The sequence below is a fragment of the Populus nigra genome, chromosome 1 (assembly GCF_951802175.1).
Source record: "Populus nigra chromosome 1, ddPopNigr1.1, whole genome shotgun sequence".
Classification (NCBI taxonomy): domain Eukaryota; kingdom Viridiplantae; phylum Streptophyta; class Magnoliopsida; order Malpighiales; family Salicaceae; genus Populus; species Populus nigra.
In genome coordinates, this window is record NC_084852.1 from 17,087,589 (window position 1) to 17,108,691 (window position 21,103).

Consider the following 21,103-nt stretch of genomic DNA (forward strand, 5'->3'; position numbering starts at 1 on the left):
TTGGAAGGTATCTTTTACAAACTTTGAATGTAAAAGTTTAGTGCAATATTTTTAAATATTTGACGTGAAGATTGGTGTCTTAGTATGTTAAAATTGCATTTTAGTTTTATTTGAAATCTGCCAAATATGACAACATGGTATTGATGTTTTTCTGTTTGGTTAATACATGGTTCCATACTCTCAAGTTTTGGTTTAGTCCTATGGAATGTCAAAATGTCAATTTTGAATCCCAAATTGGTTAAGCATGCTTGCTGTTTTGATCTGGCAATTTTGAAAAATGGAACTTAATGTGTATTTATGATGATTTGTTTTTTTTTTGTTTTTTTATTTCAACTATGCTTAGTATTGATAATGTAGTTGTTGGAATTAAGAAAGCATGTTTTAGAGGCTTAAAATGATCACTTTGGGCTTGATAGTGGCTAGCTTTTTTCTAGGCAAGTTCTGGGTTCCTAAGGCAACGTTCTTCGTGTTTTTTGAAAGAACATTACCTTAACTCTATGATTTGGACTGTTTATTTGCACTGAAACCTTCAAACAACTTAATTAGAAAATAATCTAGATTTAAAATGCATCAAGACCACATATTCATTTATTAAGATTCTAGGTTTCTTTTGACTGTCTAAAATATATTTTGATCAAATTATGGCTTCTGAGTGATAATTGATGGTTTTCTATGCTTGATTCTTGATCTATGCATGCTTGTGAATGAAACCATGCCTTTCCCCCCCTTTAAATCTGGTTTGGTTTAGGTTTCACGTTGCTGGATTTAAGCCTGAATGTTCTTCGTGTTCTTCATTTATTTTGTGTTTGATCCGTCATATCCAATAAATTTTCAATTTTTACGTTTTTCTTATGTTTAATATGTTTTAACTTTAAGTCATTGTTTTTGGTTTGTTTTCAGGTCAATCTAGTCGGGTTAAAATCGGGTCAAATATTTAAGATATTGTGTGGTTTGCAATTTTTTTTTATAAAAGGATTTTTGGCCTAAGAAGATGTTTGACAAACACACCCTTAAATCTGTTTTTGGTAGTTTTTCTAAGAAAAAAATGGGTCTTACCAAACATGGCCTTACAAAAATATAAAATAAAATAACAAAAATAGCAATATAAAAAAATAATTTTTGTTTGTTGCATACGACATATTCTTATAAAAAATGTATTTTTTTTAGAAGGAAAAAAATTACCTATATTTTTTTATTTTGCTTTTTTTTTAAGTTACAACAAATTTGTAAAACTCCTTAAAGATTTGACTAATATTTCAATAACCCCTAAAATTTTTAAATAATGAGAATTAATAGTCAATATTCTAGTATAAATTTTGGACCTATAAGTAAGCTAGTATTTAAATATTAGGAATTGACTAAAAAATTCTCAGAATTATTCTAAATATTCATCAATTTTAATTGGAGGTATTTTTTCCCCACAGTATATAAGTTGTAGAAAACTCTTTCGCCTTCTAGAATAGATGAATCCTGTTAAGGTACCTACATGAATCATTTTCCATAAGAATTTATTTGGGCTTACAAGCCCATGATAAATTTAAAATATCAGATTTATTCATAAGAGTAATTTGTTTTTCCTTAGCCATAAACAAACCACCGATTAGAAACCCATCAAAACCTTTAAACCATATCTAGACCACACAATGCAGTCTATCCCAGGTAAGGTGCGCTGATAGTATTAATATCTTCTCTAGCCACAACTAGTCTCTTGCTCTTGAAATTTCTGATAAAAACTTGTACGCTCAGCTCTCTTATCGACCTTGAACTAAATAACTTGATGGCAACTCCCTGACCCCTGACATTACGTACCTACATGTAACAACTAAAAATATTTTTTTAAAATTACAATTATAAAAATTACCATAATATCAAACAAATATTTTATGTAAGTGGGCAGCATAAAAGGATGAAGGAGTCCATCGCTGCAAATAAAATGTAATTCAATTGCTATTATTATTCACTATCTCAACAAAATAAGTCTTGAATTTGAGCAAAATATTATTTTAATATATTCTAAAATAAAGCACTAATATTCACTTTAAAAAAAAAGGTGCGAAACCAGGGGGGGTTTATGTGACCATCATTAGCTGCCACGTACTTGCTAAAATAAACAGATCAATGCAACGTGGTAGCTTCTCATCTCTCTTGATGTTGATGAAAAAGGAGCACGACAATTTCAAGTAATGCACTATGAAAACGACCACAGTTTTAGCCTCCCACCGCTGATAATATAATCCATGTATTTTGTTTTTGATTCAACACCATTCTTGTATTCTGCAAGACGAGACTGCCTCATATCTTAAAGGATAATAAAGAATAAATAAAAAGAAAAAAGAAAGATCTAATCATAGTAGGTTTGGTGTGATTGAACATTTGGAGGGGTCAAAATCCACTCGATCCAGATATTGATGGCAGGCATGGGGTAAGGGGTGACTTCCACCAACTTGTTTGGTGGGTTTTTGTTTCCAAGGGTCTCCCCTTTCGGTGTTATTGAATCTTGAACGACCAAGATATTGGAGAACTTTATTTATTTATTATGGTGTCATAAACATAAATATACTAGGTTATTGTTTCATATATCTCATGGCTCGGACTAAATACTTTTATCAAAAAAAAACTAAATGATCAAAAGAATCTAAATATATGAATTTAATTTTTTTTGACATGCCGGATCAATCATAATTAACATATCAAATATACGACTTGAGTTTTGAGACTGTGATAACCATTTAAAAAGTAAATTGGAACCAATTAATCATTACAGAAACGAAAACAAAACATATATCAAAGACTAATTCAAAATATTTTTTAAAAATATTAAGATGAAAATATATTGGATCGATATTCATTTCACGGCTTAACCTGCCAAACACGCTACTTAGGCCATGAACTCTATTAGGTTAAATAATCTTGTTTTTTAAAAATTTATTTTTTATCTAAATATATAATAACAAAAACAGAGATTTTTTTTTAAAAAATAAAAGATAAAATTAAAAGAAAAGAATTAAATGAAAAAAGACAACAACATATTGGATTGATCCGATTTTTATAGCTTAAAAATAATAACACAAAATAGAGGAGTAAAATTGAACTTCTCTTATCGAATCAAACTTGTTGACATCAAAATTGATCTTTTTAGTGTTTATAAACGATGTCAACCGATGACTTTTTCTCTTCTTGCCGGAATCCAATGAATTTTTCTCTTCTATCTTAAACATAACAACCGAGAAAAAATGAAAATAAACTTTTGGATTAAAGTTTAATTTTTGGTAATTATAGGGATTGTAACGGTTGAAAAGAGAAAGTAGGAGGATAAAAATGAAATTTTGAATTAAAATTTTGATTGGTAATGAATTTTTTCTAATATATATATATATATATATATATATATATATATATATATATTAATTTCAATTACATCCTTTAACATTATGTTTATTGGGGATTGAGCTACATAATATTTTTTTTAATTTATTTTTCATTAGGTTATCACAGACTTATGACCTGAATAACGAGTTTGATAGGTTAACTCTAGTGTTTTGTTTTCTAATTGACTTTTTTTTTGCTATCGATTTTATCATTCAACATTGAGCTAATAACGAATTAGACTTTATAATTTATTTTGATTTACTTTCCATGAGGTTACCCCTATTTTATAACCCAGATTATAAGTTTCACGGGTTAACCCTAATTAATCATAGTTGTTTTTATTCCCCTTTTTAATCGTTTTTTTTTTCAATTTTATATTTCAACACTAAACTGATTAAGAATTAGACTTCATAATTTGTTTCAATTTTTTTTTCTATTGGATTATCTCGGTCTCATGACCCTGATCAAGAGTTTGACAAATTAACCTAAGTTGACTCAGATAATTTTTTTATCTTTTTAATTTATTTTTTTCCTATTTCATCATTCAATATTGAGTTTATTAGAAATTAGTTTTGTAATTTATTTTGATTTGCTTTTTATATGGTTATTATAATATCATGACTTGGTATGCAAATTAACAAGTCAACCTGGGTAAACTTGAATAGATCAAATATATTATCGTCTCAATGTTTATTAAAAAAAATCTTATTTTAAATATTTATTTTGAGTTAAAATATATTTTTACCGGTCATTCAAGTTGTTTTTGGACTTATCAAGATGACTGAATCGCATCGAATTAATTCCCACACAATTTTTTTCTATTAGAAAATGATTAATAACTCCAATATATTTTTTTATATTAAAAAAATAATTCGACCACCACAGAACAATCATATATTAAGTTAATAGTGTTTAAGTTTTGAATAAGTAATGTAAAGTAGCATAGGTTAAGAAAAAAAAAGAATCTAAAGTAAGTTTCTTGCAAATTTTATGGCTTAGGAAAGAAGTGGGAGTGAAGAAGGGGTGGCGCAAAGAGAGCTTAATTTTGAAATTACAGCCATGAAATTGAAATGAATTGAAAAGTAACAAAACGGAAGGTGGATTATGTTAATGTAATGACTCTTCTGTCTCTCTCTTTCTTGGGATTATAAACATGCCCCTAGGCATGGTTCTTCTTTCCCTTTCTTCTTCTTCTACAACTTCCTCACGCCCACTTTCTCTCTATCAAAAACCCAATACAGAAAAGGGAAAAAAAAGTCACCAATAAATATACACTTCTCCTGTTTTAATTTTTATTTATCTGGAAATTCAGTTGCTTATAGCTTATATATTTCTGATATGATCTGGACGGAGATTTTGATTTGATTGAATTATATGGAAGATCATCTTTGAAATTACTTATCTATCAGAATCCTTGCTCACCTTTTCTTTTGGTGGGTCTGTTAATCAGATTGCTGTGGCTTTCACATTCATGTGATTAAAATTTACATAATTATGTTTTTGATAATTTTGATGATTAAACTCTGATTGGCCTCTGGGTTTTTCTTAATTTTTTTAATAATACGCTGCTTTAACTTGAAACAATCATCAATTTTTATTTTATTTTTATTTTTTGCTTATTTGATGATTAAGCTTAAATTGTGTTCCGGGTTTGGTTATCTTTTTATGGGTTTTGATGATAAAATATGCTGCTTTAATTTAAAATAATAAATGTTGCTTGTGATGGATGGTTTCAGCTTGGGGTTGAAGTGAATGTGTGCCTTATAAGCAACCCTTTTGAGGTTTTTGTTTGTTGATCATGTCAAGGAATCAGTTTATGTGCTTTAAATATATTCTCTTTGCTTTGTTCGTTTTGCAACTCAAATCATTTCTTGTTGTTTGATCTTTTGGCTTAACTAGATAGTTGATGAGACTTTGCTTTGATTCTGGGATACTTTTGCTTTGTTGTTTTTGGTTATGGTTATGCTGCTTTAGACTACTAATGGATTACATTTGTTGTATGTCTTAGTAGTTTTGGTGTACTCGATGGTAGTTTTGTCCTTTTGGGTTCTTTCTTCTCTTATACTGGAGTTTACTATATTTGCAATTTGGATTAGATCATTAGTAGGTTATGGTGATCCGTGTTTGATCAATTAAGGATTCATTTTGTGGTCGTGCTTGAGAAATATTGGAAATTTATTTAGTTCATTGAAAATTCTGGTTTAAATCATATTGTTCAAGATAGACAACTAACTCTCTCTTTTTCTTCTTCTTTTTTTTTTTATCAGGCAGAGGCTATCACTCTGTTGGACTATGAATTCTAGTTGCTTCATTGCTTGCTGGTTGGGAGGTAAAAAAATCTGGGCTACCCGTTATGGTTGGATAGTGATGGCGAGTTTGGCTTTCGCTGCTCAGTCCCATAAAGGAGTTGTACGTGAAATGTGGTGGATGCCTTTGGTGGATGCGTAGTACTTTCTCCTTTATAGTAAGGAAAAAGTTTGGTGGGATTCATTTACATTTGATTGTCATGCTCTTTCTGCTTTCGTTCAACTACATTGATAGGATTAGGAGTCTGGAATCTGTTTTCAGTAGTTAGTATAGAGGAGCAGTTTCTAATCTGCTAGCAAAGTTGAGCCGGTGGCAATTTCTGTTGTGAAATTAAAATGCTGCTCTTGTAAAACAGAGAGAAGGGAGTGATAATTTATTCAGCTGTGCTGGATAAGTAGATATTAGTTTCTCTAAATTTTAGTTATGGGTTTGCCACAAGTTTCCTCTACTGATAGTGCTAATGAAGTTCCAGCAGCATCGTTGGGCACTTTTTTGCAAAGCCCGCCACGATATGCTGGCATAAGTGGATTGGATGGAGGAAATATTGGCAGAACAGTTGGGCATACTAGGACTTCCTCATTAGGAGATTTCCAGGGGAAACCCTCCTTGGATCTTTCAAAATATTCGGAGAATTCATTTGAATTTGGAAGGGCAGTGGATGTTGTTTCCAATTTTCATGGGTTGAAAACTGGTTCTGTGGATGAAGTTGGTCGTTGTACTCCTAAAAGTGGGAGGAATATTCCAATCCCTGCTTCTAGGATTGTGGGTTTTGAATCACATGGAATGAGTTTTTTAAATAATGGATTTGAGATTCTTTCTGCTGATCATCTGTGTTCTTCTGCTGTTGATGGTGTCACGATTAATGAGGCTGAGTCAAGTGGATCACTTGTCAGGAAGCGGTTACTGTCATCACCTTTAAATGATATGCTTTCTGCAAAACAATTTAATGGTGAGTCTTTGGATATCAGCTGCAATACTTCTCGAATGAGTTGCCCTACTCATGCTGATCATTTCAAAGGTTCTGCATCACATGACTACAAGAAACCAAATGTTGGCAGAAAAATTCATATCAGTGTGCCATCTCGATCCTTATCTGGCTGCTGGGAACAAAAGAATGTGCCATGTGATGATAGTGCTAGAAGGTCTGTTTGTTTGACTGATGGTCCATTATTGGAAAAAAATGATGCACTCTCTTGCTTTAATTGTTTTTACTCTCCTGGACACAATCATTACCTAGAGTCTAAGGTATCCTCCCAAAAGGGATTTTCATCTCCACTCTCTCTGTCTCCTCTAGGTCCAAAGTCTTGTGTAAGTATGAAACCTGTGGGAGGATGCAGAGAGGTCAAGAGCCAATTTGAGGATTGTTATTTGAATTTAGAAAAAATAGGGCATTCATTTGACAGAAATGACTCAGGCATTAACTTTGCTTCTGAAGAAGCAGAGTTCAGGATCTCAAGCAGATCATTTGAAGATATTGGCTTCTGCAAAGAGTTTTGTCCATCTTCCTTGGAAGGCACTACTGACTCAGGTTGGTCACCTTTCTGTCGAGAATCTGCTCCAGCCCAATGCATAAGGCACCTGAGAAGTTTGGGTGGTCTTTCTGTTAGGAGGTCCTTGGTTGGTTCATTTGAGGAGTCACTACTGTCTGGACGGTTCTTTTGTGGAAAATTCACTCAGGTAAGTAGCAATGTGATGCTATATGTGTATTTTGGTGTTTGGTTTTTGTTTCATTTCTTGGAAAACATCTGATATTTTATTCTTTTGGATGGCATGTTCTACCTTCAGAGAATTGATGGCTTCCTAGCTGTGTTAAGCATTACTGGAGGGAACTTTTCACCGCAATCACAGAAGCTTCCATTTTCAGTGACCAGTGTAGATGGAGATTGCTATCTACTGTATTATGCATCCATAGATCTTAGTAGAAATTCATCATCAAACAAGTGTAGGGGACAAAAATTTAAAAGATGCCTAAGCAATGATGATTCTCAAATTGTCAGGAGTCGCTTGCATATACCCATGAAAGGTCGAATACAACTGGTACTTTTTATCTCTCTGCAAACCTTTTTGGTGGTCCTGAGTTCCTTAGATAAACGATGATTTCTTAATTTCAAATTGTTTCTTCCACCTTTAATGTGGTTTTACATGTTTTGGCAGTCTTCTTTATGTTTATGCTCTTGATTTGTGGTGGAACCTTTTTCCACCTTAGTCACATTTAATGGAAGGGACCGTGATGAACCAATTTGATGAGAATGTCTTTCTTTCATCACATCCTTTAGGAGTTTTCTGTTCTAGGGGTCTATTGCTTATATTTTGTCTTTAGCATTGAGAAGAGTGGTATTTATCTTTAATTTGTTTTACATTTTATTGGCATTTGGGTGTGCTGGTAAATCACAATATTAGACATCTTTGTTCTGTTTCATTCAAACTTTATGCAGCTGCAGATTTTTGTAGTTAATAGGTGGGTTGTTGATGTAAGAAATGTCTGTTATTTACTATCAAACTGGCTTGCTTTCTTCAGGTTATCAGCAATCCGGAGAAAACTCCTCTTCACACATTCTTTTGCAACTATGATCTGAGTGACATGCCTGCTGGCACCAAAGTAAGATGTAGTAGCACTTGGATCATTGTCTCTAGTACATTCAGGCTTAATAAGTATGATTTGCTGTTGAACTTTATATAAATACATATATTCTTGTATCTAGTATGAGAATTGATGCACCATGAGCAATTGGTTATTTGTTGGCATTCAGCTTCTTGAGGTTTCCTGATTGCTATCACCTTCCTAGATAATGATATTTGTGAGCGACTAGAATGAGTTAAAATGAGTTCTTTTCCCAATCAAAAGCTTTTTAAACAATTCTGTTAATTGATTGCTACCTATACTTTTGAAAATGAGCTAGACAATTTGATGGAGTTTTTTCAGAAACCAGAATCAGAAGGTTGAGCCTAATTTTTTTTTTTTTACCAAGCTCCTCATTGTTCAATTGAATATAGGGTTTTTGTTCTGATGTAACCAAAATCATGAAACAGGCTACCAGCACCTGTTTTTTTTTTTTTTGTTTGGGTTCTTGCATTGCCACATTCATACAAACCTAAAGGTTTATAGTTTGACCTAAATTTTTAACTTATTCTACCTCTTTCTTGTTGTTAATATCAACGCAGACGTTCCTGCGCCAGAAGGTCTCTTTGGCTTCTTCTGGACCAACTTCAACAGAACTGAAACAAGGACAGATGGGTTTGGACACAAAAGTGAAAGACAAGGTGTCACCAGTATCACAGAAAAGCCATCCTGTATACCCTGCAGCTTCTGATGGCCAGAAGAGTAAAATTAAAGGAAGTGAATCCTGTGATATAGTGGATGTGGTTGATGCCAGGAGTTTCCCCAAGCAATCTCGAAATGTAGAAAAGGTGACTGTGGACTCTTTGATGCTCGAGGCCAACTGCAGTACTCCTAAATGCCAGAGGACTGCAGGGAAGGAGTCCACTGGGGTGGAAACATGCAATAAAACTGACAGAAAACCAACTCATTGTTGTTCAAAGATAAATGAAAATACTCCCGGTGGTGGTGCTCTTCGTTATGCACTTCATCTCCGTTTTCTATGCCCTTCACCGAAGAAGTCTTCTAAATCAGTTCAGAAATGCGTATCTGATCCTATAGCTATACCACAAAAGATGAGCTTAGGTGTGGAAGGGGAGCGTAGGTTCTACTTGTACAATGACTTGAGAGTTGTGTTCCCTCAACGCCATTCAGATGCTGATGAGGGCAAGGTATGTGATTTTAAATTCATGCAATATGTGGCTTCCTAGTGTCATCACTCCACTTAGCTGTGTGCACAAATAGTGAATGAATTGCCCCGATGTGTTGAAAGTTGAAATGGTACATATATAGGTTTGATGCTCATTTCTGGTAAATGTTGATAGGGATGTTGAAGCTGCTGATTAAATTCCAGTTCCTAGGAATCATAATTGGTTGCTGGGCATCTGCAGCAAATATTATTGGCATCATTAAGACTGCTTAAATTTCTTTATTTTTTTTTCTTCTCCAAGTAGCATTGTTTTAGAGTTCTAGACATTTGGTAAATTGCACATGCGTGATTTTATTATATCCTAGTTTAGTAATTCTGAATAGATAACCACTTGTGAAGAATTCTTTCAAGACTTTCTTCCATGACTTCCAAGTGAAGGTGTCCTTGTCGAGTTTCAATGGGGAAAAAGTTTAAAACTAACAAGAAACATGGGCAGTGCGTAAAAGGGGAAGTAAAAACTTGGCCACATAGTGCAACAGAAGTGGGAGAACCCCAGCAAGTTTTCCTTGTGAGTGGGAGTGAGACACACCAAGAAGCTAAAATGCTTGAGAGCAAGTTGTCTTCATTCTGAATGTGGGAGAGTGCTGATATGGACAATAAAAAAATGTTACTATTTTCTTTCTGGTGTCTTACTAGAATTTGTTTTGCTTTCTTTGGCAGTTAAATGTAGATTACCATTTCCCGGAAGATCCAAGATACTTTGACATCAGCAACTGAAACATCTAATTCATCTCAATGGAGCTGGATTCTTTGCTGACACTGTACATGTTTCGTTTTAGTCATCTCATCTCGAAATGACTGGCTGGCTGACGACTAGCCCCATACAAGCTGTAAATACCTCAATTCAATAATTAGTGGGTTAAAGTTTTACATTCTTAAGCTCTCGAGATGATTCCCATTTTTGCTCTTAGAGGTATTGAATATGCTTGATGAAGTCCTACCAAACATGAAAGTGCAGACGCGATGCTTGGCAATCCTGGTGATCGTCTCATGGTGCTGCATGTTGGACCACGTAATTTTGGCGGGTAGTGGTGGGTCCTTTTGTTTAAAAATGAAATTTGGACTTTTGTTGCAAGGAATGATCCATTGGGCCTGCCTAAGCCTAGCGCTTCTCATGGCCCCAGATGCCCAAATAAGCAATTCCCATTTGATATTAGAGGTCAGAGGTCAGAGTTTGGTAGCATCTTCATATATATGGATATATATTTAAAGAATTGATTTTAATAGCAGTTATTTTTTAAAAAAAATTTATTTGGAAATATATTAAAATAAATTTTTTATTTTTTATATAAATATATTAAAACAATTCAAAATCATAATAAAATAATTTAAAGTAAAAAATTATAATAATAATTACGTTACAAAAGAAAAAAAAAAGAAATTATAATCAATCCTCGTTCGACCATTATAATAGTCATCAAGATAATTTGAGTTCTAGAGGTACAAATTTATTTAATCAGTAAGCCAATACAAATAACATGATGTTTATCGTCTTCGTTTACAACTTTATATATACGATTGCATTCCATTGCTTATAAATTATTATTCCTAGTTATATAAATTTTTAGTGTGTGTGTATATATATATATATATAATCCTAATTAAGCTTGCAGCACGATAATTAAACCTGTCACGGCACAAGTTAAAAACAAATATAAAATAATTTTATTTAAAAAAACAAAAATAAAATAACATTGTATTTTAGCCTGGGGGATTGTTAATCTAATCGGCCGAGTTCCGAGTTAGCCCGCAAACCAACTATATTTAATAGATATTATATACAACTTACATGGAACTAGTTAAAAATTGTATTAAACTTCAATTAACTTCTCAACGTACTCTATCAAATTGTCCCGTTATAATTATAAGTTATATTAAAAAAAGACTAGGTAAATTAGTGTAATAATATTGTTTTTTCTTTTTTTTTCTTTTTTCTGGTTGCATTCTTATATGTTCAATTTCATATAATCTAATTAGATTTAACTTTGAGGGGAAAAAAAGAAGGAAAAAGCAGTATTAAAAAGGAGTGCATGGTGTTTGGCGTTGCGTTGAACAGTAGTTTTGCTAATTTTTGAATTTTTTTCTGCTTTGAATTAATTAATTTTTTATTTTTTTTTATGTTATGACAAGCCAACCTAAAACAACCCATTACAGGAAACCCAATAATTCCCTGTCACACGATCAGCCATCAACCTTAAGAACCCTACTTTTTTTTTTTTTTTTTTTTTTTGGGGGGGGGGGGGGGGTGGCGGGGTTTGTTCTCGGGGGCTGAGCTAGTCACACCTCACTAGTCACTAACCTATGGAGTCACAGTACTGCAACTGCAATATTTCAGTCCATAATAATCACACCACACATCCAGCACTCAGTCTCTCAGACCTCAGTGTGGTTTAGCTGACGTGGCCCTTCATTGTTGAGAAGGGAATAATATCATTCTTCTTGCAAGTTTGAAATGTGATAAATTATATTAATAGATAAATACTATAGCTTTACTAAATATGCATGGCCACGTGTGTGTGTGTGTGTGTGTGTGTGGGGTATAAATATCAAATATGGTAGTATTAATATCATGGATATGTCAGCTCTGTGAGGCGACCCGAAACGCTCACCCTCCAGCTTGGATCGGTATCAAAGAATTAAGTCTAAAGTTGACATGTTTTATTCGGGTGAATCCAGTTAGTCCACTTACAATTCGGTTAAAACTTAATTAATTTTTTAAAAATAATAATATTATTTTAATTATTTTAAAAAAATATTAATTTAGACTAACTCATCTAACTCATAACTCGAGCTATACATTAAGTTAACCCTGAATAACTATGAAATATATATTATATAAGATTTTAATTTTAAAAGTTATATATATAAACATTCGGGTGAATACATAATTAAATTCAATAATTGGTACGTTCAAAATCAAAATAAATAAAAAGATATAAGTAGGGTGGATTTATTTACACATAGAGAAAATATATAAAAAAGTTTAAGAGAGAATGTGTTTGATAGTATTTTTAAAAAATAATTTTGTTATTTAAAATAATATTTTTTATTTTTTAAAAAAACAACCAATAACAAACTTTCAAATAAACTCTGAAACCCATTTTGCCCGTGTTGATTCGGGGCCATGGTCGCAGTCATTCCTCTCTCTCACACAGACAAAACTGTTTAGCAACTCCTTCGGTGTTTGGCCTCTTCAGTTTCCACCAATTTCATGTATCCGTGTGTGTGAGTCTGCTAGCTAGCATTTTGGCTCAGAAGCAGTGCCTGCTGTCATGTCTCTTAAAAAACTTGTTATTTTTTATGTGCTCTTATGAAAATAAATCCTTAAAATAAATAAATAAATTTAATATATTTCAAAATAAAATATATTTTTGAAAAACAACCCATTATATATATATATATATATATATATATATATATATAGATATATTGGGTAGAAATTTTGGTGATTTAGGGCTGCAGCACTGCTCAAGACTGACACTAAACACTCAATGCACTCAAGAAGGGAGTAATAAGTACATAGATATCAATCCTTTCCTTTTGATCCCATAATTTTTATCTTCCAAAATAGTGTTCCCATTCTGCCCTTCTCTTTCCTGCTAGCTAACCTAGGAAAATCTTCCAAAACTTTAAGATGTAGCTGTATGCATATGGTGTTACCTCTGTTGGTACATATTTTCTGAAATTAATATATTTTTTTGTTATTTTAAATTATTTTAATGCATTGATTTTAAAAATAATTTTTAAAAAATAAAAAAATATTATTTTGATATATTTCTAAATAAAAAGTATTTTGAAAAGCAACCGCAACCACACATCCAAATAGACGCAAGCTGGCCACATACAAAGCATGAAGGATATTGTTTTTGTGTCCGATCATAGTATTATTATGTTTGATTTTGCGTTTCAAAAATATTTTAAAAAAAAATTAATTTTTTTTATGTTTTCATATCATTTTGATGATGTATTTTTAAATAAAAAACACATTAAAAAACAACAACTACAACACTCTGCAACACTTCTTGAAGCCCTAACACAAACTTAGTAGCTAACTCGTTCAACTTTTATTTTTCATTTTTTTTTAAAGCAGTTGAGAAGATAGCTAGAATGGTGGTACTTGATACTATAGTTTTTTTTTGTTTTTTTAGGGTGTAGTAAGTGGGAACTACTGGCTAGCACTGCAAGAGTACACAGGAGGATGAAATCAAGAATCATAACTTCGCCACAATTCTCTCTTCAGTAGTTGTTGATGGGACAAAGAGACATTTTCTGCATGAATCAAAAAATCAAAGCCCATACACGCGTCAAATCATCATAGGTCATGTTCAGGTAATTACTAATTTATTTTTTTACGCCTTAATTTGTATACGAGTCTGAGTTTCAAAATATTTTTTATATAAATATATTATAATTATGTATTTTTTTATTTTTTAATATTAACATATTAAAAAAAATTAAAAACATAAAAAAAATTCAAAAAATAATGAAATGACTGTTCAATTATAACACCAAATATATTTAAAGATTCAATACATCAAACTTCAATCAATAAGGCAAATAGCTATGTTCAACGTAATCTAAACTTCTTGTTTTTTTTTTAAAAAAAAGCTATTATCAAAAGAAAAACATATTAGGCACTATATAAATAGTTGGATTAATGAGTAGTCATGATTTTTGTTTTGCTTGATTACGGGGAAATGTTCATGTTAGCTAGCTAGACATGGAACCCGAATAAAATTAAACGAATTTTGGAATCTTTCTCACCCACTCTCGATATTCATGCATGTCAAAATTTAATAGCATGCAATAAATTAATAACAAGCTTTAGTGCTGTGATTACCAATCATCACCAAATTTTAACTTTAATGTCAAGATTTATTGAAAATTGATAAAGTTTATAAAAACAAAAACATGACTAAATAATTATCAATCAACTATAATTATAAAATGTGGTGCAACTCGTGGATTCAAAGCTTATTAAAGCATATTTAAGTGTGGTTGCGGTTGTTTTTCAAAATGTTTTTTACTCATAAAAGTATTAAAATAATATATTTTTTATTTTTAAAAATTATTTTTAATATCAGCGCATCAAAATGATCTAAAAATAATAAAAAATATTAATTTAAAACAAAGAAAAAAAACAAAAAATTTTCAAATTTTTTCAAAAACGCTTTTGAAACGCAAAAACAAAAGCTCAGAGTAGAGTTTACTTTGAAGCAATTTTTTATTTTATCAAGATAATATTATTTTAAATTTTTTTAAAGAAAAAATTATAATTTAGATTGATTTATCGGATCAACAAATTTAACTATTAAGTTAAGATTTATACATATCTTCTCAATAAATCAATAACTTAATGCCCATTATTTTTATCTAACCTTATTTTCTTCTTTCTTTAATATCCATGGTTTTTTTTCTGGTTAAAATCATAATCTTAATTAGAAATCAGTTATGAACAACACCAATTAATTCATCATCTTAAACCCAGTAAAGGTTCAAAACTACCCATATATGATATATGTGAAGACATAGAGGGGCATTTCCGTCCACTTGCTCACAACCAATCATATCCCTCTATTCTCTCTCTACACATACAAACAAAAAACCTTAAACCCCATAAAAATCTCACTCCCTCACTGACCCTCACACTCTCATCCCCTTTTCTCTGAAAAATTAAACAATGGCAGACCCATCAATCTTCAACTTCCTCAACCATCAACACCAACAGTACCCTTCTTCTTCTTCTTCTTCAAAACCCACAAAGAAAAGCTCAACAAACCTACCCCAACCCTCCTCTTCTCGTCACTTTCCATGTCTGTACTGTCCTCGCAGGTTCTACACCTCTCAAGCTCTTGGTGGCCATCAAAATGCCCACAAACGTGAAAGAGCTGCTCTACGAAGAAACAACACCACCCTCAACACTAGCATCTCATCAGACCCTTCTTTGATTATACCTTCATCATTTCTTAACCATAACCTCCCACCGCCAGCAAGTACTCCTGCAGTGCCCTTTTTTAACCAATACCACCGATATCATCAGCAGGCACTAGACCACCCCATGATGATTACCAACTACCAGTTTCCAGCACCACCCAGTACAAATGGTGTCTATGTTTCGGTTCCTCATTATGGTGGGCTTTATGGTGTCTCTGCAGCTGCTACTTCTCTTGATCATGATATTGGTAGTACTGGTAGTGGTTATGATCTTTCAACAAGTACTGATAATGATGATCCTAATGACCCTACAAATATTGACCTTACCCTCCGTTTATAAGCTATGATTAGTTTCTTGATGTTTGGGTTGATTATGGGCTCTTTGAAAGCGACGAGGTTTACAAAGTAATCAATGAGAATGGAGATGCCTTGTTTGGTGTTCCTTTTAGGGTTAAATATCATTTGGATTATCTTAAATTCCATGTTCTTGGAGTTTTAACTTAGTTAGCAGTGGATTTCATGGGGATTAACTTTTAGATTATCAGTAATTATGTGTACTGATGATGTTATTAGATGGTATCTTATAATTAATATGCATGATGTTAATGTTTCTTTATCTTGATATTCTCTCTGTCATGTTCTGATTAGGGCCCAGACAATATATGTTTTTTTTTTTTCTCAAGCGTGTTTTACCATCCCGAAAATGCCCTTCTGGTGACCGGAGTGGAATTTTCCGGTGGGGTTTGAGTCTAGAGAGGAACAAATAGATGCTAATCTCAGCTTGCAATTAATTATGTTTATCAATAGTAATCATAATTAATTAGTGTCTATACTTAATTAATAGAAATATTGGTTTACATCTTCATCTTTCATCTTTCTTTTTTTCCCCTTAATTAACGGTGGCGATGTAGCTGGGTTTTCTCAAAGAAAGGTTTATGTCTAATTTACAGATCATTCCTTTCCATGGTCCAGCTGTAATTTAAATATTCTCTTCAATTTTTTTTTTCAGTTATCCTGTTTTGTTTTTTTCTGTTTTTGAAAAAAAAAAAAACCTAGAAGCTTTCAAGCACCTTATGATCACATGTAACAATTACTTGAAAAGAAGTAGAAATAATGTGATGTTTGGTGCGAATCCAATAGGAGTTTGAAAGAAATAATTTTTTTTAAATTTAAAATTAGTTTCATTTTAAAATTCTAATATCAAAAATAAATTTTAAAAAATAAAAGAAATATTATTTTTATATATTTTTAAATAAAAATTACTTTTTTAAAAAATGAAATGATATAGTTACTGAGGTGGGTTTGGGTGTGTACGTACACCAAAGTGATCACTCGGCTTTTGAGAATAATGGGGGCATATATGGTACTATGTACAAGAGAGTCCCAAACCTCTTGGTGTGAATTTGAGAGCAGCTATGAGCCATCTACGTGATAGGCCTATAGCTACACGGACCACACTTCTATTCTCTGGAAAATAAGTTCTCCGCATGCATGCAGTGTACACACACACACACACACACACACACACACACACACACACAAGGTATAATCTCAGCTACACAGATAAGCTGAAAGAAAATGGTACAAAACAAAATGCTGCGGATTTCCAATATTGCATGTATACACGTGTGCACTCTTTACGTACACATGCACGCACACACGCACACACACAATTGCATGCTCACTGTCTCAAGAGAGGGAAGCTAGCCCGAACAGAAAGAGGTGATCATAGTTAAACTCGAATGATTCAAAAAATTAATATATATATGATTTAACTAATCCGTCAAAATTATTTCTTGTTTATATTTTTGAAATTGATTTTTTTTATTTTTTAAATTAAAATAATATCATTTTAATTAGTGGGTGGACATGGATTCGTAGCTTTGCAATTCGGTTGCGTGTTATTACTTGGGCTTTTGTGGTTTGTCTGGGAAAAATGATATGGTTGGAATGAAAGAGCTCAATATTCAAGAAAGAATGATTGTTTTTATTAAAAAAACAAAAATTCATGTAGAATTAATTACGTACGGAGGAAGAAAAGATGGTGGCTGTGCGGGTTTTTGGTGCGCATTGGCATCCATCCCCCAGACGATAGGTCGGTCTACCCTGATTTAAAGTATATCTTTGTATTATGGTATTCTCGTTATTTTTCAAAATAATTTTATTTAAAATTATATTAAATAATAATTTTTAAAATTTATTGTTTATATCAATACATCAAAATAAATTTTAAAAAATAAAAAATAATCTAAAACAAAAAAACTCATTTTTTTACGAAAAAACACATTCCAATAATAATAAAAAAAACCAAAGGGATTCTAACTGCAAGTCGTACGGCTTGACCCTCGTTGTTCAAGAAACACAAACGGCAAGTCACTGTTGGTACCCAAGAACGATAGGTCATTGGTCAAATTAAATCAAAATCAAAAAACCATAGTAAGAGCGGTCAACCCATGCCCATTTTAAAATAAAACATGAAACGTTTTTCTATATATAAAAATATAAAAAAAAACTCAAAATAACTTTGTTTTAATTAAAAAAAACATATTTTTTTTACTAACATCTCAATTCGAGCTAGACCTCTAATATATATAGGTCTTATAACTAGCCAAATAAAAGGAAATTAATTATTCATCTAATTATTAATTTGAACCTCATATAAATTAATTAGTTTAGTTTACATTTGAGTACCCAAATATATGCTTATTTTCTAAATTTGCATATAGTAATTCAGTTTTGAAAAATATTTTGCTCATTAATTAGTTTTACATTTCATGCAGTTCTGGTTGTAAAGGAAATTTGTTCATTTATATTCCTCTATACTTTTACAAATTAAGCATTTTCTTTTTAACTACCTTTAAAAACGTATAAATTCTTTTCCCCTAAAATTCATAAATTATAATAAATTAACTACTTATAAAGATATCTATAAACTTTGATTTGGGCATGATTAATTTAATTTATGGCTGAGTGAGAGTCTAGTGAGTTTGTATACTAGAGTAGTACAAGTAAGTCTGATTATCAATTGATTTCGACATTAACTGAATATATATATATATATATATTTGATATTACAATAGTTTTTGCTTTTATAGTTTTCAAAATAAATTTTTTAAAAATAATAAATTATATTTTTTTCCCGAGCAAAGTTTTAATATAAATTTTTCCTTAAAAACCATGCAAATTTATAGTGTATTGATTAATAAAATATTCTTAAAATTATATTTATAATAAAACACACTTTCAACCATGCTTCTAATAAAATACAAGCTTAATTATCAACTTAAAAGTTGTACGTACCAGTAAACAAATAAATTTTAGCTAAAATAATATTAATATTAATGTCTTTTCTTTCAAGAAGCTGTGAACCTTTTCTTTATAATAAAAACAAAGCCAAAAAAATCCACCCATATTAAAGTTCTGTTTGTGTTTTAAGAAAAATCCACCCATATTATAAAAATCTATCAAATGAAAATTTTAAAAAATATTTTAGATTCAAATTATTATTTTGTATTTTTTGAATTGTTTTGATTTTCTAATATCAAAAATAAATTTAAAAAAATAAAAAAAATATTATTTTAATATATTTTATATAAAAAAATATTTTAAAAAATACCATCAATCACGTTTCAAACATTGCCTCTGAACTAGGAAGCATTCTGAAGACTCCTCAAGAATTTTTGCATCTTAGAGCCGGTGGCGGAGGGAGGGGGGCGGCCGGGGACGGGGCCCCTGTAAAAAAGTGCCCCTCCCTTGTAAATATTTGTAAATATTTAATAAAATTAACTGTAATTTTTTCTTGATAACTAATTTATAATTTCGCCCCTCCTATATCTTGCTCCGCCCCTGCTTAGAGCCATCATGGTCACGGAATAATCAAAGAAACAATACAGCGTGTGAGAAATGAAATCTGTTTCTTTATCTTATTGTCTTTACGTGAAAGGAAAAGGGGATCACTCAAGGTTTTGCTTAATCCTCGTACGTACACGTGGCCACACAAGGAGGACTGATGCCAAAATCAAATCAGGTGGCTTGACTTGCAAGCTTCACAATTAGACTAGAAGGGCCTGCTAGCTTTATCCATTTATTTAGGGTCCCATTCTTGTATCGTAAATCTCCCTGTTAAGGCTGTAAGATAGGACTCCTACACCTCAAATCATCATGGAGATGACCGATGGAGCAGGTGTTCTGACCCAAAAGAATGATTATTCAGTGTGGGCGATTCCACCTGAAGATGTGAGAGAAAGGCTGAAGAAGTTGATGGGGGGTCTTAGATCAGAGTTCGGTGGGCCTGAGATACTCCAGCCACATATAACTGTTGTCGGTGCTATGAGCTTAACGGAGCAGGAAGCTTTGGAGAAGTTCAGGTCAGCTTGTGAAGGGCTCAAGCCTTATCATGCTAAGGCTGATAGTGTAGTTGCCGGGGCTTTTCCTTCTCAGTGCCTTTATTTGCTCTTTCAGTCAACGCCTGAGGTGGGTCTTTAAACATTCTTTAGAGTTTGATGGCAATGTTAGTGCTCTTTTTCTTGATACTGTTCTCTCGATCTGATCTTGTTTTAGATGCATCAAGGTTCACATCCCTGTTTGCTCATAATTTCTTTAACCCTTCCAGGTCATGGATGCCAGTGCACACTGCTGTAGGCATTTTGGATACAAGAGGTCTAATCGTAAGTGTTCTTCACTTTCAATTGTACAACTTACAGTCATGACGTAAGAAAAAGGAAAGCTTGTATAGATGATCATGTTTTTCTACGTATATTTGATTATCCTTGTAGAGTACATGCCCCGTCTTAGCCTTCTTTACGGGACTCTAACAAAAGAAGAGAAGAAGAAGGCTCAAGAAAAAGCTTATCTTCTTGATGAGAGCATCAATGGCATGAACTTCCAGGTAAGTCGCCTGGCTTTGTGGATAACAGACCGTGAAGACAAAGGAAATTTGGAAACGTGGAAGCTGATTGCTGAGTGCAGCCTTAGCCCCAACTAGTTCTTCAATTCTTCTTTCTCAAGGCATATAGTTAGAATAAGACATACCACCAAGTGCTCTTCAGCTGTATGAGCACTTGGTTGGGTATGCAAATTTATTACCAGTGGACTTAGCTGGGCAGGAAATTTGCTTTTTTATGTACTAGAATGCTATATATCATGACTTTAATGAATACAGTATAGATTTATTCAGCAATCAGTGTATCCATCATCGATGTTGTATCAGTGTGAATAAATGAATCTAACATCACTAATATCACTCGGCCAAAGCATCCAAACATGATGAATTATGATTATTTATATATAAATTGGAGGATGCAGCAACAGTTTGGATCATATCGTGAGGCTCCACGCGTAATATGCAATTTCCCGATCTTATTTGACAATCTGGATTGATTAGCAAACCAAACTGCAGTGTGTATAATGCAGAAGAATCAAATTTCAAATGTTCGAACTCCGAGCGAACTTCACCAAAATCATCTTCTCCAACAGCACCAAATAGCACAGTTTTTGCTCCAAACCTTGCTGCCAGTCTAACTAATTCAGATTGTTCTGGCCAGATTAACTTGTATTGTTCACTCTGAAAGTGGTATGCATGGAGAGTTGAGTTCAGCAAAGCTATTTATGCTGCAGTGAACTCACTCTAGAAGATCAAGAATGAATGGCAGCCACCAGCCGCCTTCATACTGCCACTAACCACCATC

General features: G+C 32.4%; 3 protein-coding genes across 5 annotated transcripts; all 3 read left to right on the top strand.

Moving 5' to 3' along the window:
* Nucleotides 1–4,337: 4,337 nt before the first annotated feature.
* LOC133705305 (uncharacterized) lies at nucleotides 4,338–10,731 on the top strand. 3 transcript variants are annotated; one of them, XR_009844242.1, is made up of 7 exons: nucleotides 4,494–4,802; nucleotides 5,637–7,353; nucleotides 7,462–7,713; nucleotides 8,195–8,275; nucleotides 8,839–9,444; nucleotides 10,143–10,312; nucleotides 10,394–10,731. XR_009844242.1 is itself a non-coding variant. In XM_062130451.1 (6 exons), the coding sequence occupies exons 2-6, from the start codon at nucleotides 6,100–6,102 to the stop codon at nucleotides 10,197–10,199; spliced, it is 2,250 nt and encodes a 749-aa protein (XP_061986435.1). In that variant the 5' UTR covers nucleotides 4,338–4,481; nucleotides 5,637–6,099; the 3' UTR covers nucleotides 10,200–10,361. The 3 variants fall into 3 exon arrangements, 2 of the variants coding, with proteins under 2 accessions (XP_061986435.1, XP_061986429.1); XM_062130451.1 differs by lacking the exons at nucleotides 4,494–4,802; nucleotides 10,394–10,731 and adding an exon at nucleotides 4,338–4,481 and having other exon boundaries at nucleotides 10,143–10,361; XM_062130445.1 differs by lacking the exon at nucleotides 10,394–10,731 and having other exon boundaries at nucleotides 10,143–10,361.
* Nucleotides 10,732–15,162: 4,431 nt separating this feature from the next.
* On the top strand, nucleotides 15,163–16,124 carry LOC133693872 (protein LATE FLOWERING-like). The gene has a single exon (XM_062115230.1). The coding sequence runs from the start codon at nucleotides 15,163–15,165 to the stop codon at nucleotides 15,754–15,756; it is 594 nt and encodes a 197-aa protein (XP_061971214.1). The 3' UTR covers nucleotides 15,757–16,124.
* Nucleotides 16,125–19,490: 3,366 nt separating this feature from the next.
* LOC133672340 (cyclic phosphodiesterase-like) lies at nucleotides 19,491–20,595 on the top strand. The gene is made up of 3 exons (XM_062092763.1): nucleotides 19,491–19,889; nucleotides 20,029–20,083; nucleotides 20,192–20,595. Exons 1-3 carry the CDS (start codon nucleotides 19,578–19,580, stop codon nucleotides 20,398–20,400), a joined length of 576 nt encoding a protein of 191 aa, XP_061948747.1. The 5' UTR covers nucleotides 19,491–19,577; the 3' UTR covers nucleotides 20,401–20,595.
* The last annotated feature ends 508 nt before the right edge of the window (nucleotides 20,596–21,103 follow it).

What these genes read in the sequence shown, in the direction of transcription:
- LOC133705305 (XM_062130451.1), top strand. Translation starts at nt 6,100, where the DNA reads ATGGGTTTGCCACAAGTTTCCTCTACTGATAGTGCTAATGAAGTTCCA. An exon ending in TTTGTGGAAAATTCACTCAG is followed by an intron (nt 7,354 to 7,461) that starts GTAAGTAGCAAT and finishes TTCTACCTTCAG; the next exon opens with AGAATTGATGGCTTCCTAGC. An exon ending in ACATGCCTGCTGGCACCAAA is followed by an intron (nt 8,276 to 8,838) that starts GTAAGATGTAGT and finishes ATATCAACGCAG; the next exon opens with ACGTTCCTGCGCCAGAAGGT.
- LOC133693872 (XM_062115230.1), top strand. Translation starts at nt 15,163, where the DNA reads ATGGCAGACCCATCAATCTTCAACTTCCTCAACCATCAACACCAACAG.
- LOC133672340 (XM_062092763.1), top strand. Translation starts at nt 19,578, where the DNA reads ATGGAGATGACCGATGGAGCAGGTGTTCTGACCCAAAAGAATGATTAT. An exon ending in TCTTTCAGTCAACGCCTGAG is followed by an intron (nt 19,890 to 20,028) that starts GTGGGTCTTTAA and finishes TAACCCTTCCAG; the next exon opens with GTCATGGATGCCAGTGCACA. An exon ending in TGGATACAAGAGGTCTAATC is followed by an intron (nt 20,084 to 20,191) that starts GTAAGTGTTCTT and finishes TTATCCTTGTAG; the next exon opens with AGTACATGCCCCGTCTTAGC.